Consider the following 27,959-nt stretch of genomic DNA (forward strand, 5'->3'; position numbering starts at 1 on the left):
CTGATGAAAAAAATCAAAGATCTAAATAAATGGAGAGACATACCATGTTCACAGATTGGAAGACACAACGTAAAAAAAGATGTCCATTCTCCCCAAATTGATATATAGGTTTATTGAAAGTCCTATTAAAATCTTAGCAAGACTTTTTGTAGATACGAACAAGATATTTCTAGAATTTATATTGAAAGGCAAAGGAACTAGAATAGCTGAAACAATTTAAAAAAAAGACAAGTGAGAGTGGGAGGAATTATTCTACCAGAGAACCCAGAAATTGGCCCACAAAAACATACCCAAATTATTTTTGATAAAAATACAAAAACAGGGCTTCCCTGGTGGCGCAGTGGTTGGGAGTCCGCCTGCCGATGCAGGGGACACGGGTTCGTGCCCCAGTCTGGGAGGATCCCACATGCCGCGGAGCGGCTGGGCCCGTCGGTCATGGCCGCTGGGCCTGTGCGTCCGGGGCCTGTGCTCTGCAGCAGGAGAGGCCACAGCAGTGAGAGGCCCGCGTACCGCAAAAAAAAAAAAAAAAAAAAAACTATAAAAATACAAAACCAATTTATTTAAGGATAGACTTTTCAAGAAATGGTGCAGTTACCACTGGACATCCATAAGCAAATAAATGAACTTTGACCTAAAACTCACCTTATACCAAAATTAGCTCAAAAATGGTTCATGACCTTAAATGTAAAATGTAAACTATAAAACTGAAAAAAAAAAAAAAAGGAGAAAATCTTTGCACCCTAGGGCTAGACAAAGAGTTCTTACACATAAAAGGAAAAATTGATAAATTGGGCTTCATCAAATTTTAAAACTTTGCTCTGCAAAAACCCATGTGAAAATGATGAAAAAACAAGCTACAAACTAGCATAAGATATCTGTAAATGACATACCCAATTAGGGATTCATATCTAGAATTTATAAAGAACTCTTAAAGCTCTATAGTAAAAAAGAACAAACAATCCAATTAGAAAATGGACAAAAGTCATGAATACACATTTCACTGAAGATAAGGATGGCAAATAAGCATATGAAAAATGTTCAACATCATTAACCACTAGGGAAATGCAAATTAAAACCACACACCTATCAGAATGGCTAAAATTAAAAAGTAGTGAAAATACCAAGTGCTGCTTAGGATATGGAGAAACTGGATCACTCAAACATTGCTAGTGGGAATGTAAACTGGTGCAACTACTCTGGAAAAGTTTGGCAGTTTCTTAAAGAAAGTAAGCATGCAACTAACCACGTGCCCTGCAACTGCATTCCTAGGCATTTACCCCAGAGAAATGAAAACGATGTTTGCACAAAAACCTGTACACCAATGTTTATAGCAGCTTTATTTACAAAAGCCAAAAACTGGAAACAATCCAGATGTCCTTCAACAAGTGAACAGTTAAACTGTGGAACAACCATACATGGAATACTACTTAGCAATAAAAAAGAACAACCTATTGGTACATGCAACAACCTGGGTGAAGCTCCAGAGAACTGTGCTGAGTGAAAAAAGCCAATTCCAAAAGGTTGTATATTGTATGATTCTATTTATATAACATTCTTGAAATGATGAAATAACAGAAATGGAGAACAGATTAGCGTTTGCCTGTGATTAATGAGGTCAGAAGGAGAGGCACCTAGATATGGCTTTAAAGGGCAACATGGAGGATCTTTGTAGTGATGGAAATATTCAACTTGACTGAATCAATCTTATCCTGGTTGTGATACTGTACTATAGTTTTGGAAGATGTTACAATTAGAGGAAACTGGTAAAGGATACACATACAGACTACCTCTGTATTACTTCTTACAACAGAATGTGAATCTACAATCTCAAAAATAAAAATTTAATTTAAAAAAATCAACCCAGCCTCAGTTGCTACAACATCATTTACATAGTTACAACTTAAAGGGTCTAACCTTTTTTAAAGGTATGACAGAGAAACTGTGAGATTTATTATTTTCTTCCTAATCTCTGTTTTGAAAATGCTAAATAAGAAGAATCTTATACAGTTGAGTCTGGCTGACTTAGTACACGGAAGTATCTGAACTTCTTTGAAGAAAGAGAACAGGAGTATGCATTTACATCTTGTCCCAGGACATTTTATTTACTTATTTAGAACTTAAACTACTTCCCATAAGAGATTATCATACCTTGGCACCATATAAATCTGAGTTCTTCATTAAAAATTCTGCTGATGTTCGTACTGTGACTCCTGTAGTTTCACACTGCAAAACACAGTTTTCCAATGTAGTCTTGCCACGGTGAATAACTATGATGAAAACATGCAATCAAATACTTTAAGTAATGTGTCTTTTCCAATATTAGAAATGGCCTAGAGCTGATATTAGATACAGTCTAAATATTTCTCATTTAAACTCTGTTACTGGAATTATGAATTCATAATTTATAAAACAATGACTATTTTGAGTTATTTTCTATTGATAAAATCTAAAAGCAGCATTCTTAAAAAAGAATGACTTGCCCTCAGAAATGCAAAATCAAGTTAAAAAACACTTCTCATTACAAAAAAAATATCAGAAAGTAACTTTCATGACTATCTTAGAAGAGAGAAGAAAAGGAGGCCCAATTCAAAATAAGGGATACAAATCCCAGGAAATAAATACTATCACAATGTGAAGATAGCTGGTTTGAGTCCAGGGCTAAATCAAATACAAAGAACACAGACCACAATACTGGAATGTTTTAAAAGAAAAAAAGATCACACAGAAACAAATATTAAACTAACAAATTTTCAAGAATACATTGAACTATTTTTCACTTTAGAGTAAGCTTCCTCAGTTGTCAAGCTATGTACATAAATAATTAATCCGCCTTGCATACTACTCAAGAGTGGTATTTTATTAAATTTTATTAAATTCTATCTTCCAGGGAAAGTACAGTTTTCCTTCAAAGTCTGGAACAAATAATAAATGAAATATTCAGATATTTACTTAAGATTCCTTCCACAGCATCATGCTGAACAAATTTTATGCTTGAGATTTTAATATCCACACCCGTACAATCCACAAAAGTGTCTCCTTTGCCTCTCTTTTCTATCACAATATCATCTGGTAGACCATATCCTAAAGAAAAGAGCAAGAACATTTAAGATAGGTGAGGGGAAATGTCTAAACACAAAATTTCTATGATAGATTCCTCTATTTCAAATGACTCCAAATGATATCTGAGACCAGTTAATCCAGTTACATTTAAATAAAATCTAATTATCTCTCCACATATCTTGCTTAATTTTTACAAAGGTATACAATTTTTAATAATAACTCCTCAATTTGCTTGCATATCAGGAAGACTACCCCCTATCTGGGTCTCATACCAGTTTCAACACTAAAGTCACTTACAAAACTGCTATTAAAAAAAACAGTAACAGAATGGCCATCATCAAAAAATCTATAAACAATAAATGCTGGAGAGGGTGTGGAGAAAAGGGAACCCTTTTGCACTGCTGGTGGGAATGTAAATTGATACAGCCACTATGGAGAACAGTATGGAGGTTCCTTAAAAAACTAAAAATAGGACTACCATATGACCTAGCAATCCCATTACTGGGCATATACCCTGAGAAAACCATAATTCAAAAAGAGTCATGTACCACAATGTTCATTGCAGCACTATTTACAATAGCCAGGACATGGAAGCAACCTAAGTGTCCACTGACAGATGAATGGATAAAGAAGATGTGGCACATATATACAATGGAGTATTACTCAGCCATAAAAAGAAACGAAATTGAGTCATTTGTAGTGAGGTGGATGGACCTAGAGTCTGTCATACAGAGTGAAGTAAGTCAGAAAGAGAAAAACAAATATGGATGCTAACACATATATATGGAATCTAAAAAAAAAAAAAAAAAAAGCTTCTGAAGAACCCAGGGGCAGGACAGAAATAAAGATGCAGACATAGAGGGTGGACTTGAGGACATGGGGAGGGGGAAGGGTAAGCTGGGACCAAGTGAGAGAGTGGCATGGACATATATACACTACCAAATGTAAAATCGATAGTTAGTGGGAAGCAGCTGCATAGCACAGAGACATCAGCTAGGTGCTTTGTGACCACCTAGAGGGGTGGGACAGGAAGGGTGGGAGGGAGATGCAAGAGGGAGGAGATATGGGGATATATGTATACATATAGCTGATTCACTTTGTTATAAAGCAGAAACTAACACACCATTGTAGAGCAATTATACTCCAATAAAGATGTTAAAAAATAATAATAAATAAATAAGTTTAAAAAAATAGTAATAATCTAAGTACTCACAGCTGGGTCAGAGGGCTTTGAAGCGTTTAGCCCTACAAGTTTTTTATTTCCCAACTCTAAGATTCTATTATTCTATCGTAATTAGGTTTGAAAAAGCCTAGGCATTTCTCAAGATTTTCTAAATTTTATATTCTCTTAAACAGATTGACAAAATCTGACAAACTGACTTAGAACAGTTTTAGCTATTGGAAAGATAGGTCTACCTTGTTAACCAATAAAAAACTTTGTTCTCTACAAATCTTTTTTTTTTTTTAACATCTTTATTGGGGTATAATTGCTTTACAATGGTGTTAGTTTCTGCTTTATAACAAAGTGAATCAATTATACATATACATATGTTCCCATATCTCTTCCCTCTTGCGTCTCCCTCCCTCCCACCCTCCCTATCCCACCCTCCCTATCCCACCCCTCCAGGCGGTCACAAAGCACCGAGCCGATATCCCTGTGCCATGCGGCTGCTTCCCACTAGCTATCTACCTTACGTTTGTTAGTGTATATATGTCCACGCCTCTCAATCGCCGTCACAGCTCACCCTTCCCCCTCCCCATATCCTCAAGTCCGTTCTCCAGTAGGTCTGTGTCTTTATTCCTGTCTTATGCCTAGGTTCTTCGTGACATTTTTTTTTCTTAAATTCCATATATATGTGTTAGCATACGGTATTTGTCTTTGTCTTTCTGACTTACTTCACTCTGTATGACAGACTCTAAGTCTATCCACCTCATTACAAATAGCTCAATTTCGTTTCTTTTTATGGGTGAGTAATATTCCGTTGTATATATGTGCCACATCTTCTTTATCCATTCATCCGATGATGGGCACTTAGGTTGTTTCCATGTCCTGGCTATTGTAAATAGAGCTGCAATGAACATTTTGGTACATGACTCTTCTTGAATTATGGTTTTCTCAGGGTATATGCCCAGTAGTGGGATCTACAAATCTTAATCAAACGAATAATACAGGTCAGACCTCTGAATGGGTTTATGAAAAACTGGAGTATCAGAAAACTAGAAAACCCTGCCTGACTTTTATCATAAAACAGAATCACATAGACAAAGCTTTAAGAAATAACTCTCACTGTCTAAAGTTGAGTTTTTGCTGGAGTAAATGAAAGCAGTGACAACATTAAACAGGCAAAGTCACTAAAGTTTTCTACACTTGAAGAGTACAGACAAGCCTTTGGGGACACTAGAGAATGCAAGAGGACTCCACACACAGGAATGCTACCAGTGGTGGATTCTGGATGATTAGATTGTGAGTAAATTTCTTTCCCGATTCTTTTTTTTTTTTTTTAATTTATATATTTATTTTTGGCTGCATTGGGTCTTCATTGCTGTGCATGAGCTTTCTCTAGTTGAGGCGAGCGGGGTCTACTCTTCGTTGTGGTGCACGGGCTTCTCACTGCGGTGGCCTCTCTTGTTGAAGAGCACGGGCTGTAGGTGCGTGGGCTTCAGTAGTTGCGGCACACGGGCTCAGTAGCTGTGGCTTGCAGGCCCTAGAGCACAGGCTCAGTAGTTGTGGTGCGTGGTCTTAGTTGCTCCATGGCATGTGGGATCTTCCCGGACCAGGGATTGAACCCATGTCCCCTGCATTGGCAGGCGGATTCTTAACCACTGCACCACCAGGAAAGTCCTTCCCTGATTTTTTTTATGTGTGTACCTGTACTTTGCACATTTTTATAATAGCTGTGGCTTTCTATCATGTGAAAAATTAAAAATATAAAAAGGATGGCCATATTACATTATATAAACAAGTTATTACATAAACAAGTTACATAATCTTAGCAGTTTAAAACACAAAGCCCTCGCCTAACTGAATGGATTTTCTAAACAAGAAATAAAAATCCTATTATAAGTACTGTTAATACCCTGAAAATAGCAGGTACTCGATATATATCTCTTGTTGTAAGTGTCAGCTATAGATCAGAAAAGCTATCAGATAAGCTTTAATCTTACTCGTGAACAAGTACTCCATATATTCAGACTAGAGATATCACCTGATTCCCCAAATTCTCAGAAATGCCCTCTGTTCATAAATTTACAGTCATTCTTACACTTAACTGTCAGAATTCTATATGTTTATTTATGACATGTTGGCAATCACATTATAATTTCCTCAACAATCTAGGAAGAATGCTGATCCACCATACAATCTGTAATAGCAATGCTGTTTGCACTATGCCAAAAAAATGAAGTGTTTTTATTGCAGTGCTTTATCCTGCAGATGTTTATAAACACACATCTATTATATATCAAATATTGGAGAGGAAAAAGAACAAAAATTACACACATAAAACAAAAAAGGGGATGAGGTGGTGTACTAGTGAACAGCAGGAAATTAAATTCCCAGCCTTGCTTCCATTAAGAACTCTCGAAAAGATAAAATTAAAGAACATAGCTTAAGCAGTTTGTGAACAGCTGCTCCAGTCCCAAAATGATATATGATTTTTTGCATGACAAGCTTTATTGCTAACTTGAAGCTCTTCTGGTAAATAGTTGAACAGGTGCATCTAAATTTGACACGCTATGCAAATACAAAGGACCAAGGTGAACTACTGTAAAGTAACCTAAATTTAGGAATCACTCTAAATGTACAATAAGATTTCAACTCCTAAAAAGTTATTTTTAGGACTTCCCTGGTGGTGCAGTGGTTAAGAATCCGCCTGCCAATGCAGGGGACATGGGTTTGATCCCTGGTCCGGGAAGATCCCACATGCCACGGAGCAATTAAGCCCGAGTGCCACAACTACTGAGGCTGCGCTCTGGAGTTCATGAGCCACAACTACTGAGCACACCTACCACAACTGTTGAAGCCCACGTGCCTAGAGTCCGTGCTGCACAAGAGAAGCCACTGCAATGAGAAGCCCTCGCACGGCAACGAAGAGTAGCCCCCACTCACCACAACTAGAGAAAGCCCGCGCACAGCAACGAAGACCCAACACGCAGCCAAAAATTAAATAAATAAATAAAGTTATTTTTAAAAGACTCTTTCAACATTAATGTTCTCAAAAGTACACTTTAGAATTTGTGACATTCAACAAGCTTTTAAAGAATTAAGATAAAGATTTTGCATCTAATTTCAAGTTGTACCTATACCTTACAAAAGTAAGCTAAATTTTAAAAAAAAAAGCACCAATATGTCCACAACATATATGAAATAAGAGGAAGCAACAAATTAAAAAATATTGCTTGGAATGTTTTTTTTAATTCTAATAATGAATTTCCTTTTCACCAACCACCTATAATCTGGAATTATACTTCTTCCTAATGGTCTTTTTTTCTCTATGTTTTTGTCTTCCCAACATTTATAATGCCACAAAGAATCACACCTCATGTTCCTCAAACACTGAGTCAATAACCTGTACACTCCAAAAACCCTTAATGTTTCAAGGCAACTCATTTGAAATCAAATAGGTCAAAATCAAATTCTTGGAGCTTCAACAAGATCAGTGATTTACTGTTATCTTAAGCGTATCATGCACGAGAGTTTGGTTGTATGATCTTCCATACTCACCTTCTAACTCAATGGAGTCAGCGATGGAGAACGTACCATGTACCACGTAACAGCCAGGACAAACAATAACAGTGTCGCCCTCATAGCAGGCATTTATAGCAGACAACGGATCACTATGGAACTAGAAAACAACAACAACATATTGCAAATATATACCCCTCAAATGCAACCTGAGTATTACTCCAGGTGCCTTCATGTTTCATTTTCAAAAGGGAGCCAAAACTGCGTATGTAGGTATCTCCCTTGCTACTGCACTGAGCTCAGTGCATGGTTGATAACTGACTAATACTGCAGAAAGGCGGTGCTCTCACTGCTTTCCATTTCACAGAAAACCAGCTCTGGGAAACTCCTAAAAACTGTTTGTAGAATTCAGGAAAGCCTGGGGTGAATCTGAAGAAAAAAAAGCCACCTGGAGCAAGAAACTCTTTTACCTGAATTTCTATTTCTTCCTTACAAGGCTCTGGACAAAGCTTATCCCTGACCAGGGACTGCAGCAGACCAGTCGTCATGGTGGAGGAGACCACATGGGTGACCTTCTGGCCACTGGGACGGATGCCTTTTGCTTGTATATTAGAATTCTTCTGATAACCAAACACATATCTTAAAGAAACCAAACAGACCTGTCAGTTCTCAGTAACATAGCTGGTTAGAAAAGATGCCAACTAGTTGGGAAGAACAAAGATACACATACCTCAACAAAGGATTCTCAATGAGTTTTAGCTTTTGTTTCAGCTGTTCAATCTCTGAATACAATTTTAACCCTTCCACCATGGAGATGTTTTCCTGCTCAGAATCAGAGTTACAATTTGACAAACTGCTTCTCAGATTTAAAAATTTCCTGTAACTCTCCTCACATTGAGTCAACAGATTTTGATAGTCAACAATAAGTCCTGAAGGAACTCGGTCTTCAAGAATGTCATAATGCCTGAAAGTTTAAAAGCAAATTGAAACCCACTGCCTTTCAGACACATTTTCCCATCATTAAGACACCCATTTAGTCCTCAAAGACCCCATAAGAAAACTGTTTCATAGTATGTAACTCAGGAACATGTTAAGTCTTACTGAGTAGGTGAAAGCTATTGAAAGCTTTAAGGACCACTTCATTAAGGTCACTAACTTTTCTCTTTTGAGGAGTTGCTATTTTTTTTTTCCTTAGATCCAAGCATTTGTATTTTTGAAACACTGAGAGTTCATGTTGCACAATTTGTAATCATTACTTAACAAGAAATTATTTTCTCATATATTAGATTCAAAATCTTAATAAGTGGGTGGCAGAGGGCAACCTGGAGGTAGGAGTGGTGAGGATAGTATCCCAAGTAGTTTCATAACAATGTTTAAGATTACCACATTTATAGGATCAAAAATTTTAAATGATTCAAATCATCTAGTCCTTCCCTATACTTATTTATTTTTAATTTAGTTTAGTTTTTTTTTTTTAATTTATTTGGCTGCATCAGGTCTTAGTTGAGGCACACGGGATCTTCATTGCGGTATGTGGGATCTTTTGTTGCAGTGCATGGGCCTTTCATTGCAGCGCACAGGCTTCTCTCTATTTGTGGCGCAGGGGCTCTAGAGTGCGCGAGCTCAGTAGTTGCAGCACATGGGCTCTCTAGTTGTGGAACACGAGCTCCAGAGCGCACGGGCTCAGTAGTTGTGGCACGCGGGCTCTCTAGCTGTGGCACATGGGCATGGTAGTTGTGGCACACTGGCTTAGTTGCCCCACAGTATGTGGGATCTTAGTTCCCCGACCAGGGATTGAAATCACATCCCCTGCATTGAAAGGCAGATTCTTAACCACTGGACTACCAGGGAAGTCCCCCTTCCCTGCATTTAAAGCACTATGGAGGGGACTTCCCTAGTGGTTCAGTGGTTAAGACTCCACACTCCCAATGCAGGGGGCCCGGGTTTCATCCCTGGTCAGGGAACTAGACCCCACATGCCGCAACTAAGAGTTCGCATGCTGCAACTAAAGTTCTAACGTGCCGCAACTAAGACCCAGTGCAGCCAAATAAATAAATAAAATATTAAATAAATAAATAAAGCACTATGGAGCAGAATTTGCTGAATATTCCCTCAGGAAGATTATTAGAGTATTTCAAAAACATAAGCCTTTGAGATTCTGAGAAAAAAATAAAGCTGTTATTACTAACCAGAGAGTGATTAAAACAAAATAACCTTGTATTGGACAACTGTGTTGGCACTTAAAGTTTATTATTAATTTATAAACCTTCTCAAATATATAGACAGAACAAAAAGTACTTCTAGATACAATAATTTATGAATGTACAATCAAGTTAATGGATATGAAATTAATGGATCTGAAAGTAAACTGCAATATTATTGTCATTACCTGTCATTTTAAAATAATTGCTTTATTTCTCAGTTAAAAGCATACTGACTTAGGCCAGAGCTTCTTAACCTTGGCTGCTTATTAGAATCACTGGGGAACTTTTAAAAATACAGATGATCAGGTCCCCATCCAGACCAATTAAATTAGTCTCTAAAAGTAGAGGGGTATTTTTTAAAGTTCCCTGGGAATTCTAATGTGCAGCCAAGGTTGAGTACGATTGCCTTAGATAATGTCTTCTTAACTTCGTCACACTCTAAATAAGACCTAAACAAATTTACATCAAGTTACAGTGAACATTTAAATAGTATCTAAGATGAATAGAAAATATTTTTTCCACTTTTCAAGTAAATGAATTAGGTGAAGCTTGAAAAGCAAGGATTTTGTCTGCTTTGGTTAATCCATACTCATTTAAAGATATTCTAGAAATCCACTTTGCAAGCAAGAAATTGGGGGCCCAACCACTGACTGCTTGATCAGATCTACTAAGTTACAAAGATTAAGACTCAAATTTTAAAATTAGTTTCTTAGCATTTCCAATATCCATGCCAATCAGCTTATTTCTTCTCATTATAGTGATACTTCATAGTCTGAAAGTAATGAACCAACATCTGCGTCTCAGACCCATAAGCTCTGAAGCAGAGTGTTTTGAATTAGAAAGGAAAAATATTTACTTCACAGTGCAAAATCAAGACAATATGGTTTGATTCCCTTTAACTCTTGCCTGTGAATAGCTCTACTCCTGTCTTAGCCTAGGGACCTTTTAAAGAGTCTGCCTATATTTGATAACATTCCAGTTTCCCCATCAAGTACCATAGTTTCTTCTCCATAACTGAAAACAATTCCTCCCTTATGCTTTCCCATCTGCCAGTGATGTATAAGATATGTATGTAAATCATTTCTTGTTGTTTGAACATGTAAGACTGTCAAATCGGAATACAGTTATTTTCCAAGTAAAGATCAAATTTGCCAGATACATGATATTCATCCACCATTACATTTCCCTTCAATCAAAACCAATCATTGCTCTTTAAAAGCAAGTATATCAAAACTAGAAAATATGCAAGCTTCTTGAAATTCTGGCATTTTACTGAATATACTATGAGAAAACAGGAAATGCATAATGGAAAAATTGGAAAGGCTAAATAGAAATCACAGCCAATTTATGAAAAGCTGAAATCAGACATACATAATTCTAAACCAGGTAGAACCAACCTTAACCAGACTTCTCACGTATTTTTTACTTATGATTTACTGTTTAAATGAAGAGAAACTTACTAAATCAAATTGGTTATACAGAAATGTAAAGGGTTACTGCCTTATCTTATGTAACCAAATCATCTTTCACACAGGGAAAAAAATTACCTTCTACAATTTTTTTTTCTTTTTTTGGCCTGCAAGGTCTAATTTTATTCTTATTGCAGCACTGCATATTAAATTACTATGCACAAGTACCAAAAAGTTACCTGGTCTTATAGCACCATCTAGTGGAAGCCACATTTAACAAAGTCAGTGCAGGACAACTATTTGGGTTGCATGGTTAATTTGGGGTATTTTTATAATGGAAGGGTTTTTCCCTACCAAAATATGATAAGTCAGTAGAATGTATTTTGGAAATTTTTATTCACCATCAATATTAACTATTTAGTATTTTCATCTATTTATCAAATAAGATTTAAGGAAAAGAACTTGACAAAACATCCTGAGGTAAGTCTGTTTAGCCTACTATGTTTTCCTGTAAGAACTTAAGAGTAAAGCCATGTCTTTAAAAGTACTCAAGAAAAAAAAAGTCTTCTATAATTCAATTAATTTCACTGTTCTTCAATTGTTTTTATTGAGTTTAGTAACGGGTTGTTTCTTTTTAACATATTAGCTCAATTAAGTTTTATTCAAATTTACAAGAGTGAGCTGTTAATTTACATGTTCTTGAATTCTCTGCTTTTAGATTCTAAAAACACTACAAGTAGGTTTATAAACACTAAAAGTAGGTTTCTCTGCACCTGTACAATTTTTATTTAATAACTTGTCAGTGGGTTATACTATTTGTATATCAGTCTGTTTCTATCTGTAGGAGTATATATACAGTATATACAAAACACAGGTGAAATTAAATCACAAATAGCTATTTTTTCCAACATGTACAAGGCCACTAATAAATACTTACAATCTCAATCGAGGTTCAACACATCTAACAAAATAATCATACTCATCCTCCTCTTCTTCATCCCAACTCCTCCAAATGTTCTGATAGAAAAACCTGGAAAGGAAATTAGTATCACTCAAATTCAATCACTGGCTTAAAATGTTAGGGTTTTGGAGGAATAAGAGTAAATCAAAACAAGTCTATCAAGTATGGTAGAGAAGACTGAATATTTGCTAGATTTGATAGTCATGAGTCACACATGAACTTCTTTGGATTGGCTAAAGAAGTTTTCTACACCACTGATTCTATTAGGACCTTCTTTTTATCAGAAGAACTATTTATTGACCATCTGTAACTTGGTGGAAAGTAGTGCCATTTGTTAAGATAGAAAAGACTGGGAGAGAAACAAGTTTAGGGTTGAAAATAAAGAGTTCTGTTTTCACCATGTTCAGGTTGAGATGCCTATTTGAACTCCAAATGGATGATGTCAAGAGTGCAGATAAATATACAAGACCAGAGCTCAAGGAAAAGGTCAGGGCTAGAGACATAAATCTGGAAGTTGTCAGCATATTGATGGCATTAGAGCAATAGGTGAGATCATCCAGGGACATAAAATAAAGCAGTAGTTGTCAACCCTAGCTGCCCATTAGAGTCCCCTGGGAAACTTTTAAAAATTGATTTTCAACCCTATTCCAGACCAATACACCAGAATCTCTTGGGTGGGGGATGGGGGAGGGAGGGTGCAGGATCCATACTTTTTTAAAGCTCCCCAAAGTGATTTAACAAATTTTTCATCATGGAAAATTTCAAACATATACAAGAGCAAACATGAAAACATGAATACCATGTATCCATCACCAGCTTCAACAATTATCAACTCACAGGCAATCTTATTTCACCTCTACTCCACCCACTTACTTCTCTGCTCTCCTACCCCCACCATCCTGACACTGGATCATTTTAAAGCAAATTTCTGACATATCATATCACTCATAAATTTTCAGTATGTGCCTCTAAAATAAATCTTTATACAAAAAAAGTTTTAATTCCTTAATAACCAAGTATCCAGTCAGTGTTCAGTTTTCCCTAATTATCTCTTTTGTTGTTGCTGTTGTTGTTTTACAGTTGGCTTGCTCATCAGGGTCCAAACAAGGGTCAGCCATTGAATTTAATTAAATCACTTTTACTCTATAGATTATCCATCCCTCTTTTTCACCTTGCAATTTATTTAATAGTTTCCCACACTCTGAATTTTACTGATTGCTTCCCCATGGGGTCAGTTAACATGTCCTTCTGTTTCCTTTATTTCTAGTAAACTGATAGTAAGGACTAGGGACTTAATCGTCTTTAGGAAAGACTTTTTGGCAAGAATACTTCAAGGGAGGTATAATGTAGCTTCATCACCAAGCACATGATACCTGGTCATCTCTTTTGATGATGAGCTTAAGAATGATCAGTGGATTCAGATATTGTCAGCCTGATTTATCTGCCACGAAGTTCCCTATCAGGTTTTCACCAATGGCTGTAGCAGCCATTGATGATCATTGCCTGAAACCTCTACTTCATTATGGGTTGCAAAATACTGATATTCTCATCTTATCACTCTTTCTTCATGTAGTAGTTGGAATACTCCTATAAAGAAAATTTCCAGGAGATTCTAATGTGCTTTCAAAGCTGATTAGAGAGAGAGAAGTGTAGATAGCCTAGGCCTGAGCCCTGGGTAACTTCAACATTCTAAAGTTTGAGCATGAGAGGAAAGAGCTGGCCAAGATTATTAAGAAAGCAAGCCCATGACACACTATCATAAAGTGGTGTCCCAGAAACTGGAAAGAGAGTAGAGTATGTTAAGAAGATGGGAATGATCAAATAATTAGAATGTGACCAAAAGGTCAAGGTAAGATGAGATCAGAGGAGTGACGACTGGATATGAGAATATGAGTGACCTTAAGCACAATTTCAATGGTACTGTAGGAGTAGAAGCATTAGTGGAATGCCAGGAAGTACAGACGATATAACTGTCAAAAAGTTGAAAAGGAAGGAGCAGTGAAAATGAAGCCATCTCTTAATTCTTATAGATTAGACTGTCATTCTCTTCACCCTCTAGAGTCCATCTCTCAAAAACAAACCAAAAAAAAACCAAACCTGAGCATGCCTTTACTCAACCAAAAAACTCTGCTGGCTCCTTGCTGTCCTCAGAACAAAGTCCAAATTCCTGAGCTTGGTGATATTACATGGACTCACAGTCCACCTCTAGAGCACCTCTCTTGCCTCAGAGACCCTGTGTGCAAACTACCAATTTCACAAGCTCTTTCAAAGCCACTGTGACATGCTGGTCAGACTGCCTTCCACCTTTTCCACCTGGTAAGCTTATATTTACACTTCATGACCCAGCTCAAATATCCTCACCAGTTCAGTACCAGGCATTCACATTTCATTCACATCTGCACCTCCTCCAGTGTTTATTCTCTCAAGACAGAAACTTGGGAGTCAGCCTTGACTTCTTCCATATCCACTCTACCACCAAGTCTTAGCCATCCTACTTTCTCAATAAGCCTAATCTGTACTCTCCATATCTTCACCCTAGTCCACTCTGCCTCTTAACTGATCTCTCTACCCCTTCCCCCTCCATTTACTTTCTACACAGCAGCCAGAACAAACCTTTTAAAACACAAAGCTGATCATATTCATCCTTGATTGAAAACCCTTCAGCGGTTTCCCACTGCTCTTAAAGACAAAAATTGTCCATTGGCTGACAAATCCCTGCATCTTCGGACCCTCGACAACCTCTAAGCTGGTTTCCTAAGTCTCTTCCATTACTGTCTATGTTCTAACCATGTTGGCCCTCCGGCTCCTTAAACTCACTGAGTTCCTGAACCTGTTCCCTCCCCTAAACTGCCACAACCACTTTCACCTAGCCAACCCTTCAGACCCAAGTTCAAATACCATTTCCTCAGGAAATAACCGTATTACAGCAACCTGACCTAGTCTTAGAACACTCTGTAATCCCTCACAGCACTCACTGCAGTTTCCAATTGTACACATATCTTTATGTGATTATTTCATCAAGGTTCATCTCCCACCTTTAGACTGACGTCTCCCTGGTGATGGTGATTGTGTCTGTTTTGTGCACCAGTCAAATCTCACCCTCAACTCAGGACCTGGCACTGAAATACTTACTGAATAAAATGAACATATGAAAACCCTCATAATTTGACCTTTTCTGGACACTGACCAGAATCTGAGCCCTCACCTCAAAATAAAGAATAATTTAGCCAGGCCTGCCTTCAAATAATACTATTACTAATTCCAGATACTTGTCTTTCTATCAACTTCTATACCCATAAGAGATTAGCTCCCTGATTCCTAATTTCCTAAACTCATCAATTATCCCTTTACCTTCATATGCCTCAACTGACAGATTTTTTAAGTTAGAGAAACATAAGAGAGTTATTTTGGTTCTAGACATAAGCCAGTTCTTTAGATTTATATTGTTTGGCCTAACATGGAATACCTACAGTCCTTGCATTGTATGCAAGTCCAATGTCCTTGCATACAATTTGAAATTTTCTATGAAATGTCAGAAGCAGGGCCCAAGACACTCTGCTTCTTTGTAGAGTATCAAATTAAGCTCAGCAAAACCAGGTTCACTCACTAACGGTATAGAAACTGGAAAGTACTTTTTGAACTACAAAACACCAAGCAACATTATTAACATGACCTTTATATTATCCAATCTTCCAGTTCATGGAGGAATATAAGTCCTTTTTTTTTTTTTTTGGCGGTACGCGGGCCTCTCACTGCTGTGGCCTCTCCCGTTGCAGAGCACAGGCTCCGGACGCGCAGGCTCAGCGGCCACGGCTCACGGGCCTAGCCGCTCCGCAGCATGTGGGATCCTCCCGGACCGGGGCACGAACCCGTGTCCCCTGCATCGGCAGGCAGACTCTCAACCACTGCGCCACCAGGGAAGCCCCTAAGTCCATATTTAATTAGCCAAAAATAAGCCTTCCTTAGTAAATATACTTATAAAAAGAAGATTCAAAAGAACTATCTGTATTAGGAACCATCTGACAAAAAAGTTATCTGAAAAACTAAAAAAAGCATACCTATTAATGCAAGTGGAAACCGACTAAGTCAAAAAAGGTTGAAAGGCATGCACATACCCCCTAAGGATCCTGGAAGTGGCCTGACAAAACACATTCTTTGGCCAGACATATCCTTGAAAACACTATATGTCAGGCTTATCAGTGCACAAGTGATGGTATACCACCTTCTTTACCTTCTTTCCTTTCCTCTTATGTTCAAGTACATCAACTATAGCCTTAGCATCCAGAACTTTTAAGACAGTTTCTAAATATATACAAACCAAATTTTAAAGTCCCCTATCTTTTGTTAACATTTGGGGACACTGAGAGAAGGCTATACAGGAATCCCTAGTACTACTTTTCTCAAATTTTCTGTAAGTCTGAAATTACCTCAAATTGACAATTTTAAACATTGAAAACATTTTTTTAATTTTAAAAAGTTTCCACTGTCTTTGGATATTTTTAAATATTGCAGTGACCAAGTTTACAGTTTGAGTTTTAAATCTAGGTATAATACAGACCAGAATTACTGCATTTCATCCAAAGTTTTTGGCCACAAGGTTACTTTTATCAACCTTTTTTCCTACCTGATATGCTCAATTGCAAGTGCTGTCTGGTCAAACACTCCAGAATCATCAAATACCACCCACAGCTCCTGCAGGGGCAACTGGTGTTCCTTCAAATCAAGGAGCTCTTTCATACACTCCAAAGTAAAAGTGCTGACTTGAGATTCACAGAGGTATGGGTCAGCAAGCCTCACCACTGCCTTCAAGGCTGCGAAGTCCACATCTGTGATCTGAAATTTAAAATAATGTGACTTAACATATGCAAATCAAAATTCTGATACATCTAAAACACTACTTACAGCCTGATTTTTTTAAAGCATGAAATGGGAGTGGGGAGCCTTCTTCCGTAACATAAAGGATAAACAAGACAGGCTTGGCTTGTACCCTCATGGAGCTGACATCGTAATTGAGAGGACAAATAAACAAACAAGATGGCAACAAGTATGTGACAGAGAATAAGTAGCAGGGGTGGTGGTCTGGTTTTACTGGGAGGGTAGGGGAAGTCACTTCTGAACTGTGATAAAAAGGATGAAAAGGAAGCAGCCCTGTGAAGAGCAGGAAAGATGCAAAATGCCCTGGGGCAGAGACAAGCTTGGCAGCTGGCAGAGAAGCAGTGTTTCTTGCTGGAACCATAGGAAGGAAATGAGGTACGGGCAGCAGGAGGTGAGGTGAGAGAGAGGCAAGATCAGGACAGGAAGGGCATTGGAAGGAGCTTGGCTTTTACATGTTATCTAGCACAATGAGAAGCCAAAAAGCCAGCACAGGCCTTTGGTAAATGCAATGCATTAGAGGTTTTTAAGCAGAGGAATGGCTGGCGCATTTCTCTTTTAAAACAATGACTTGGACTGCTTTTAGAGAATTGAGATGTGTTGGGGGAAGGGAGCTACTATCATAATCAAATTAATAGGTCTGAACTGCAACCAAAGACATTAGCATAACCCAAAATTTAAAAATCCACGAGGAACAGCTGCTTGCAAACCATTGCCTCATATATAGTCACTGCAGCATGTGATGTCATTTTCTAAAGGGGCTGCAGCCACAACTTGTATTCATTCACACTCCCTGGTTTACCATTTTAGTTTAACGGAGCGGGGTGGGGGGGCGGGTGTTGTGGTCCTGTTAATACACACTGAGAAAAATTCACAGCTGTAATTAGAGTGCAAATTTAATGTAAAAGGCCCAGTCAGTTGAAAAATAAGATTGTTTTTACTTTCTGCAATGGAACATCAAGAGGTTAACCACATACCTACAACTTTGTCAGGCAAAAAATAGGCTAGTTTTAAAATGCCCACTTGGTTTGAGCTACTTTAATGGGCTACAACTAAGAAGGTAAAAAATCAATTCAAACCCCACTGACTTTATAATTAGGCCTCTTTGTTTTTTAAACGGTCTCAAATACCTCCCTCACTTCATAGGTTTCTAATCCATTTCCCCTTTTTAAAGGACACTGAAGCTTAAACCACCTCAGTTCCCTGGTAGCTCCTCCTCAGTTGCCTTTAAAATTTGTGGAACACTTCATACACCGTGGCAGTTAGATGTAAAAAACATGCTATTTTCAATCAGCTCATAAACCTTAATTAAAAATAAGCACTGTGGCTACAACAGTCTGAGGGAAAGTGTTTTTAGCTAGAGATAAATGTCTTAACAACAGAATTAAATTTACCTCAACCAGCACCTTGAACACATTAGTGTGCCAGACTGCCCGCCATCCAGATGGTTCAAGGACCTTCTCTAAGAACTCAGCTGTGAATTCTTTTACCTCAGAGGCCTTACAGTCAGCTACAAAAAAATTAAACACAATAAGAATTGGGGCTGCATAAAGGAGAGAGAAGTTAATAAATCCACTCAAATCTACTTTCTCAGAACCAACAAACAGCAGTCTGAGGAACTGAGACCATCTACTGAATACATATAAATTAAAAGACAAAAGAAGCAAAAAAGAGGACCTACTCACCTAAAATGTAATCTTGATAAGCTCTGAATCGCTCATAGAACAAAAGATGACTTGTCTGGAACATTTCTGGGAAATGAGTTTTTCCTTCTGGCACAAAACTTTGTAAACTAGTACCTGGTTTATCATGATTGCTACAATCACTGCATGAATCTTCATCTTCGAACAAACCTAAGAGAACAAAAATAGGCAGGCTCAACTATCCCAGACACTTCCAGTGCTTATAAACTGCTTCTATTTTCATATACTTGCTTAGAAATTCCAAACAAATAAAAACAAGGATTTGGGTATAATGCTTTACTTACCTCTATCATTGTCAGAAAAAAACAGTTTTCTAAATTTAAAAATATCTCAAAATCCAAGTTCTACTTCAAAACAATAAGGACTTACAATCCTTCATGGGTTAGGTTTTTGTTGCTCTTCTGTGAGGAAGAGGGTTGTTTTTAATTAAGTGGGAATCACCCAAGCTCTCCTTCAGAGGACACGGCTATGATTATTACTAGAGCTAGCAAGTTATAATGGTCACATAGCTTACAGTCATTTTTTTCCAAAACAATTCCATAAAGCTGCATTAAATACGGAGCTGATTTCCTATACTCCATCTCAAACAAACTGAAACCTCCCTCTAATTTCTACAATATCAGCTTGTCAATGCCCCTCAATAAACAGGGATGAGAGATTGTTAATAATGCATAAGGTTTACTTCACCAAAGCTTCTAGGTTCCATCTGACTAATTTCAATGCCTGTGTCTAAGGAAAGGATTAGAAAATGCTAATTGCATGAGGTTTGGGCTGTATGTAATTATGTTTCACAAGGCGTGATTGGGCCAGTGACATATCTAATTCTGTGCAATACGATGTTTTTAATAGACAAAACGACTACTAAATAAATGCTGAGGGTAGCATTTAGACTGGCAAAGTTCTTTCCTGTGGTCTCAGGAAGGGTATCTGAGACAATTACTAGCAGCAGTCTTTCTCTTCCCTTACCTCTTATATTTCTCCTTCCTTTTCTCCCTCCTTCCACTTCTCTGCCCCTGTTCAGGCCACCAGAATTATGTGACCCCACAGACTGTAATAGGGAAGAACAAATCTGACTCCATATTGGATCTGTTTCTTGTACTTTACCCTTTGTATCCTATTGCTTTTGATACAAGAATGTTGCCTATAGCCTGAAATACACAGGATAGCCTCTTCTCAAAGCTCTGACCTTTAAAGGTATAACACTTTTCCACTCATATAGAGATAAAAAGTTGCTAAACAGAGAATAACATTTGTCTTGTAGGTTTACAGGAACATCCTGACCTGACCTACCTGGATAGATGCAAGAACAAAGGATTCTGACACCAAGAAGTTTGCAACAACCAGCCACAACCTCTCCCCTTTTAGTATAAAGGAAGCCTGAATTCTAACTTTGGCAAGATGGTTCTTTGGGACTGTATTCCACCATCTTCTCAGTCAGCTGGCTTTCCAAATAAAGTCTCTATTCCTTGCCCCAACAACTCGTCTCTCAATTCATTGGCCTGTCGTGCAGCAAGCAGTACAAGTTTGGACATGGCAACAAGATGACCAAGGTGTAGTGAAGGGCTTCCTGCTTACAGATTATCAATGCACCTGAGCCTCAGAAGGACATCAATACCTCACCTGCTGTGTAACAACCTCTCTGTACCTAAAGGAAGATGAAAACAGTATGCCAACTTCAATAAAATTAAGAGAATAAACTATATGTTAATCACTTACAACAGTACCCACCACATAACATAGATATAAATGTTTGTTAAAGAAATAATACCATCATCTCACACACATTAGGTGACTGTTATCCAACAAACAACAAGAAAAACTATCAAGAAAACAAGTGTTGGGCTTCCCTGGTGGCGCAGTGGTTGAGAGTCCGCCTGCCGATGCAGGGGACACGGGTTCGTGCCCTGGTCCAGGAAGATCCCACATGCTGCGGAGCGGCTGGGCCCCGTGAGCCATGGCCACTGAGCCTGCGCGTCCGGAGCCTGTGCTCCGCAACGGGAGAGGCCACAACAGTGAGAGGCCCACGTACCGCAAAAAAAAAAAGAAAGAAAGAAAACAAGTGTTGGCGAGGATATGGGGAAACAGGAACCCTTGTGCACTGTTGGTAGGCATGTAAAACGGTTCAGCCACCGCAGAAAACAGTATGGTGATTCCTCAAAAGTTTTTAAATAGAATTACCATATGACCCAGCAATTTCCAAAAGAACTGAAAGCAGGGTGTCCAAGAGATATTTGTATACCGATGTTCATAGCAGCATTATTCACAATAGCTAAAATTATTTAGCTTTGAAAAGGAAGGAGGGCTTCCCTGGTGGCGCAGTGGTTGAGAGTCCGCCTGCCGATGCAGAGGACACGGGTTCGTACCCCAGTCCGGGAGGATCCCACATGCCACGGAGTGGCTGGGCCCGTGAGCCATGGCCGCTGAGCCTGCGCGTCCGGAGCCTGTGCTCCGCAACGGGAGAGGCCACAATAGTGAGAGGCCCCCGTACGGCAAAAAAAAAAAAAGGAAGGAAATTACAAGTGTTGGATGAACATTATACTGCGTGAAATAAGCCAGTCACAGAAAGACAAATACTGTGCAATTCCACTGATATGAGGTACTTAGTCAAAATCGTATCATAAAGACAAAGTATAATGGTGGTTGCCAGGAGCTGGGGGGAGGGGTGATAGGGGGTTTATTCAATAGGTATAGAGTTTCAGTTTACAAGTTGAAAAGAACCATGGTAACAGAGGATGGTGATGGCTACACAACAATGTGAATGTGTTTAATACCACTGAACTGTACACTTAAAAATGGTTAAGATGGTAAATTTTGTTATGTGTGTCTTACAATTAAAAAGAACACCTTACTTCAGCACAATTCTTTAGATCCAATTTGAAAGTATTTCTTTTCACACATTATTTCACTTCATCTTCACCGCTCCGTAGCACCACTACCTGTTTTCCAGATGGGCAAACTGAAGCCAAGTGACTGTTGCCAGCTCACAAGAGTGGTTGGTAGAGGAGTTAAGTCACACCTATGTTCTCTCACTTCTCCAGGACTCTTTCCACTACACAATACAACTGAAAATGCTAAAGTAAAACCACCTTAAAATATCAGGGGGAAAAAACGGAGTCTCCATGAAGAGGTAGAAAGGACTGAGAATTAGACCTGGGTTCTACTTTTAGACTCTGTCCCAAATTGGCTCCCCTACCCTTGGGCATGTCACCTGCCCTCAATGCTCAGTGCAGGCTTAGATGCAGCCAACTAGGCCAAGCGTTCAAGTTTCTTCTCTTTCGGTAAAGGGAAGTGTGGTACGTGATCTCCTTTGAGATGCAAATTTTAAAAATGCGCCCACTCTGGACTCACAAACGCGTGCACAAAGCCCGGGGGGCCCACCCAGACAGCAAAAGTAGGAATTCCCGGCCCGGCCCAGTTCCCTCCAGGCTCGAGGAAGCTGAGGCCAGATTGGGCGGGGGGAGTTGCCCTAGGTACCTCCTGACTTCGACGTCGGGGCGTCGCCCAGCCACCGCCGCCACCCTGGCCAGCAAGGTCCGGAAGGCCTACGCCCCAAGCGCCCTCGGAGAGTCCCGACGCCCCCCGAGCTGCCGACACGGTCTGTCGCAGGCGGCGGCTCCGCCGGCCCGTCACGACGGGTGCTCACCTTTCACGAGGGGCGCCGGCTCCTCTTCCGCAGCCCAGCCGGTGCGCTCATGGTCCCGCGCCATCGCCTCCGACCCCAACCCACCACCAGCCAGCAGCCCGTCAGCCATTTCAAATTTCCGCGGGCGGCCGCCCGGCCCAGTAATGTGATGAAGCAGCCGCTTCTGATTGGATAGTGGGCCGAGGCTCTTTGACCAATTAAAGGAAAGTTTGCGGCCCCTTCAGCCTCCACCCACCCCGGTTGCAGTGCCTGCGCGCCATCTACTGGCCGGAAGGACTGCTCTTCTCGTCCAAGCTCTTGCTCTTTTTGTTTACTGGGACGAACTTAGACAAAGTTGAATTAGGACATAATTTGGGATGAGTTCCGAAAAACTAACAAGCCATACCTGGAAGTGAGGTAGAGCGGAAAAGGCACTGGCTTGAGATTCAAAAAACATAGTATTTAGACTTGTTTCTTCCATTACTACTGGTATTACCTTGGGCAAGTCACTTCACCTCTCAGAAGAGCATCTTCAGTTCTAATAGTATATTGGCCTAGATGGCTCCAAACTTTTCACCAGCAAAAATCAGTTGCTCTCTCGCTTTTTCTCTCTCTCCCCCTCTTTCATTCACTACCTACACACAGAGGATATTTTCAAAGAATGTCAAATAATATTTAGAATGTAAAAGTATGTTTTACCTACATTTATTAATCAACAACTATAACCTCCAATGATAATAGCTAACATTTGTTGAGTACTGTGTGCAAGACACCCCTGCATATTTTATCTGCAGTATCTTATTCAATCTTCAAAAACCATCCTATGAGACAGGAAATATTATTGTTATTCCCATTTTACAGGTGATGACATGGAGTCACCAAGAAATTAAGAAATGCCCAATTTAACCCAGCAGTGCCAGTGTTAAAAACCAGCCAAATTCCTGAATCCACACTTTAATGGCTCTGCCAGGCCATGACTAGCCAGACCTGAGATGGCCGGCAACAGCAGAGGTTACCAGAACACCAGGAAGATGAGTCCCACAGAAAGACAAGAGCCTGGTCATGACAGTTATCACAGGGAAGACATTTCCCCTTACTGCCTTAAAGGAAAACCTTGGGCTAAAGTCTCTCAGATCCCTCACAGCTGAAATGATATTAAGGACAAATCACTTATTAAACTGGATACATTTCCAAACCTATGCTTGCATGGATTATATGGAAAGTTTTTAGAGTTTTCCCCTAAGTGGAGACCTTTTAGGAGCACACATTTCTTGGGAGTTTGCTTTTCCTGCTCCCTCCCCCTTATCCTAAGGAAAGGGTTTTTTAATTCTTCCTTTCCAATCCCTCCATCTGCAGCCCATCACAGCCTTCCACCTGCCTTAGGTGGGGTGGCACCCATTATTCCCAGTCCTTTTTATATCTTCACTCTCTTTCTCACCACTAGGTCCTTATACTCTGTCTACACAGGGGCTCGAAACTTACTGCCCTCCCCTAAAAACTTCCCAAAGCCCAACTGCAATCTTGAGATACTGCCTCCACACTTTCTGGATAGCACCAAATTGCTCTGGGGTAGTGCCTTTCCTCTCCTGCTTTCTCAACGGCCAGTAGCTTCCTCCAGAGGCCTGCCCTCCCTCGCTCCCATCGCCCTCCGCCCGCTGCAGCACTGACAGCCCAGCATCCCCTTCCGTAGTCCTTCCTCCCCTGGCCTCTGGGCCTTCTCTCTTCTGGTCCTTCACTCTTCTGGTTCTCCTTCCTGCTTTCATTCTTCTTCCTCCTTCTCAGATCCCCTAAACCTAGGGGACTCCCAAGGGCATTTTCCTGAGTCCACCTTCATCAGGAGGTAACAGAAGTGAGTGAAGAAGGCCAAGTGTGGACAGTGGCACTCACTGTGAGCACACAGGAAAGCAGATGTGCTAGTTCACTTGACAAATAATAAATATAGAGAGTATAGACTGTGTGCCAGACATTGTTCTAGGCTCAAGGGAAGCAGGGGCAAACAAGCAGACAAGGTCCTGCCCACATGGAATTCACAGCCTAGTGGAGATGCACAATGAACAAGTAAAAAATCAATTAACAAGCAAGATTCAATTATGAAAAATAATAAAATAAAATTCAGTGATGTAATAGAGAATGATGAGTGGTGAAGACAGATTCAGACTTTTATGTGAAAATGCCTGATTTTAAGCTGTTAGCAACTTTTATTTTAATGTAAACACTATGCAACCCAGAAAAACCTTATTTCCCAGGCCAAATTTGGCCCACAGCCCACTAGGATCACAACCTCTGTTCTAAGCCCCAGCCGCTCAAAGTACAGTCCAGGGACCAGGAGCTTGTTAGAAATGCAGAGTCCCTCCCCTACCCCCAGATCTGCTGGACTGGAATCTGCGTTTCAACAGGATCCCCAGTCCTCAAGTAACATAATTCATGCTTGATACAGAGATCTTCAGACCTGAGTTCTCTCCTGCAGCTATTTCAGTTTCATCTCCTGCTGGAAAACTTGACCTGGAGCTCTCATTCATGATTCACGTTCCTGAATGCTGCAAAGCCAAGTGCAGCCCATCCTCCAGCTCATAAGGCTCTCATCTCATCCCACCCTCCCTGCCACAGCCCCTGTGGCCACCACCATCTCCCATGCAGGCTGTCGAGATGGCACCTGGGAAGTCACCGCACCTGAGAGGACTCACCCACTCTCTCACCTGCTTCCAGAATTAATTGCTCCCCTCTTGCTATTCCTAGCACAGGGGTCTCAATGCAGTGCCCGAAATGGCCAGGCGGGTGACAGAAGGAGAGAAGTGGGCACTGGTGCGAGTCCCGTGAGAAGTGATGGGTATGGACCCCATGTTGCCATGTTGGTTTTCCAATTGAAGCCAGAAGTCTAGATTTTTATAAGAAATTTCCCATATTAAAAGATTAGCAACTGGGTCTTCTCTGGTGGTGCAGTGGTTAAGAATCTGCCTGCCAACGTAGGGGACACAGGTTCGAGCCCTGGTCCAGGGGGATCCCACATGCCGCAGAGCAACTAAGCCCATGCGCCACAACTAGTGAGTCTGTGCTCTAAAGCCCGAGCCACAACTACTGAAGCCCGCATGCCTAGAGCTCGTGCTCCGTAACAAGAGAAGCCACATCAGTGAGAAGCCCACATACAGCAACGAAGACCTAGTGCAGCCGAAAATAAATAAATTAATTTTTTAAAAAATGTTAATTAAGAAAAAAAAAGATTGGGAACCAATTTTTAACAACTTAAACACTGTGCCAGCCAAATAAAACATATCTGTAGACCACCAGTTTGCAACTTCTGAGGCCTAGTCTACTTGTGACATTGCGTCAGAGGCTGTGGTTCTTTGAAGACAAGTACCATGTCATATTCATCTTTGTACTGCTGGTAACTACTACTAAACTTCACTTAGTAAAGGGACAAACTAAATTGATACTGCTCCTTTTATATATAGTGTAATTTTATGATGCCATTAGCCAAAGGCTCAGGTTTAGAGTCAAATGGCCAGATCTGGGCCATTTCTGCTGCTGCTGCTGCCCAGAGACCCCCTACCCAGAACCACAGATTCAACATTATTACCATTACCAAAGTCAGGGTCAGGGAATGCGGCCTGTATTGGGGGCCCTCTGCCCCCAAACCAGCCCACCAGTTTCCCCAGGACAGAAGCACTCTCTAAAGCGTGCAGCTCAGGACTTTGACCCGTGGGGGAGAGAAGCCCAGCATGGCCCCCATTGTCCTGCTTTAGAATGTGTTCCCACATCCATATGAATGGGTTTCTGAGCACAGGCAAGGACAAAGACATACAGTGCAAATTCTGAACATCAGAGAAGGGTGGGGAGAGCCCCCAGATCCTGGGAGGGGTCCCACTGGGGGAGGCCTGTACCTCCATCAGCAGTTGTGGGGAGCTCCACGTGGGCCCAGGGTGGGCAGGTAGCCCACGATATCTACTCCACGGCAGGGAGAGAAGAGATGCTAGGTCTCTGCTTCTCTGGTCTGAGAGTCTGGGGCCCTCATTGACAAAAACAAAGAATAAAAGCTAGGCTCGAATTTTGGCTTGTATTTTCCACTAGAGGGAAGCTTAAACTTTCAAAATAAATCTTTAGCACTTGGTAAAGCATTGAGAAGTCCTTTCAGCCAGTTTCCTCTAGAGCCTCTGGGCCTTGTGCGAGGCTCCAGGGATTAGAAGAGAACAAATAAACCTAACTCTTACCTCACGGAGCTCATGGTCCAGCAGGGGAGAGGCATATTAAACAAGAGAATACCCAGTGAGTGTAGTCAGACTCGGGATAAATGCCACCAATTAGAGGGAATCCTAGGCAGGGCCCTCTTTGCAGGGGTACTGGGCTAAAACCTTCAGGATAAGACAGAACTGAAACATTTGCTCTTCCTTGATCTCAAGCCTGCTGGTCTTTGGGCTGAAACTATACCATCAGCTCTCCTGGTTCTCAGGCCTCTGGAATTGGACTGTGGAACTACCATGAGCTCTCCTAGGTCTCCAGCTTACTGACTCACCCTGCAGATCTTAGGACCTGTGTGTGTGTGTGTGTATATATATATATATATATATATATACACACACACATATATACATACATACATATATATATGTATATATATCCATATATACACATACATATGTATGTGTATATATGTATATATATTTCAGTTAATAGAGAACTCTATTACAAGTGGCTATACCATTTTCCATTACTACCAGCAATAAATGAGGGTTCCAGTTGTTCCACATCCTCACCAACATGTGTTTTTTGTTTTTTGCTTTTTAATTTGGCCACTTTAGTAGGTATATAGTGCTATCTCATTATGCCTTAAATTTGCATTTCCTTGATAAGATCATGTCATCTGCAAATAGAAATTGTTTTACTTCTTCTTTTTCATTCTGAATGTCTTTTCTTTTTCTTGCCCAACTGCTCTGGCTAGAAGAACCTCCAGTACAATGTTGAATAGAAATGGCAAGAGCTGGGGCTTCCGGGAAGATGGCAGAAGAGTAAGACCCGGAGATCACCTTCCTCCCCACAGATACACCAGAAATACATCTACACGTGGAAAAACTCCTACAGAACACCTACTGAACGCTGGCAGAAGACCTCATACCTCCCAAAAGGCAAGAAACCCCCCATGTACCTGGGTAGGGCAAAAGAAAAAAGAATAAACAGAGACAAAAGGATAGGGACGGGACTTGCACCAGTGGGAGGGAGCTGTGAAGGAGGAAAGGTTTCCACACACTAGAAGCCCCTTCGCGGGCGGTGACTGCGGGTGGCGGAGGGGGAAAGCTTCAGGGCCGCGGAGGAGAGCACAGTAACAGGGGTGCGGGGGGCAAAGTGGAGAGATTCCCGCACAGAGGATGGGTGCCGACCGGCACTCACCAGCCCGAGAGGCTTGTCTGCTCCCCCGCCGGGGCGGGCGGGGCTGGGAGCTGAGGCTCGGGCTT

At 40.4% G+C, this 27,959-nt stretch overlaps 1 protein-coding gene across 1 annotated transcript in view; it reads right to left on the bottom strand.

Annotated features, from left to right (window-relative positions):
• Window positions 1–27,078, bottom strand: part of SHCBP1 (SHC binding and spindle associated 1) — a 44,681-nt gene extending 17,603 nt beyond the window's left edge. Inside the window, exons 1-10 of the mRNA XM_022555153.3 lie at window positions 22,537–27,078; window positions 18,876–19,043; window positions 18,585–18,700; window positions 16,943–17,151; window positions 12,295–12,387; window positions 8,475–8,708; window positions 8,215–8,383; window positions 7,784–7,904; window positions 2,950–3,081; window positions 2,149–2,267 (exon numbers count right to left, since the gene is read on the bottom strand). Coding sequence (XP_022410861.1) covers window positions 2,149–2,267; window positions 2,950–3,081; window positions 7,784–7,904; window positions 8,215–8,383; window positions 8,475–8,708; window positions 12,295–12,387; window positions 16,943–17,151; window positions 18,585–18,700; window positions 18,876–19,043; window positions 22,537–22,645 — 1,470 coding nt within the window. The 5' untranslated portion in view covers window positions 22,646–27,078. The remainder of the gene's footprint in view (window positions 1–2,148; window positions 2,268–2,949; window positions 3,082–7,783; window positions 7,905–8,214; window positions 8,384–8,474; window positions 8,709–12,294; window positions 12,388–16,942; window positions 17,152–18,584; window positions 18,701–18,875; window positions 19,044–22,536) is intronic.
• Window positions 27,079–27,959: the final 881 nt, after the last annotated feature.

This window comes from Delphinapterus leucas, chromosome 20 (genome assembly GCF_059928025.1).
Source record: "Delphinapterus leucas isolate spDelLeu-1000000601 "Yukka" chromosome 20, BTC_Dleu_Yukka2, whole genome shotgun sequence".
NCBI lineage: Eukaryota > Metazoa > Chordata > Mammalia > Artiodactyla > Monodontidae > Delphinapterus > Delphinapterus leucas.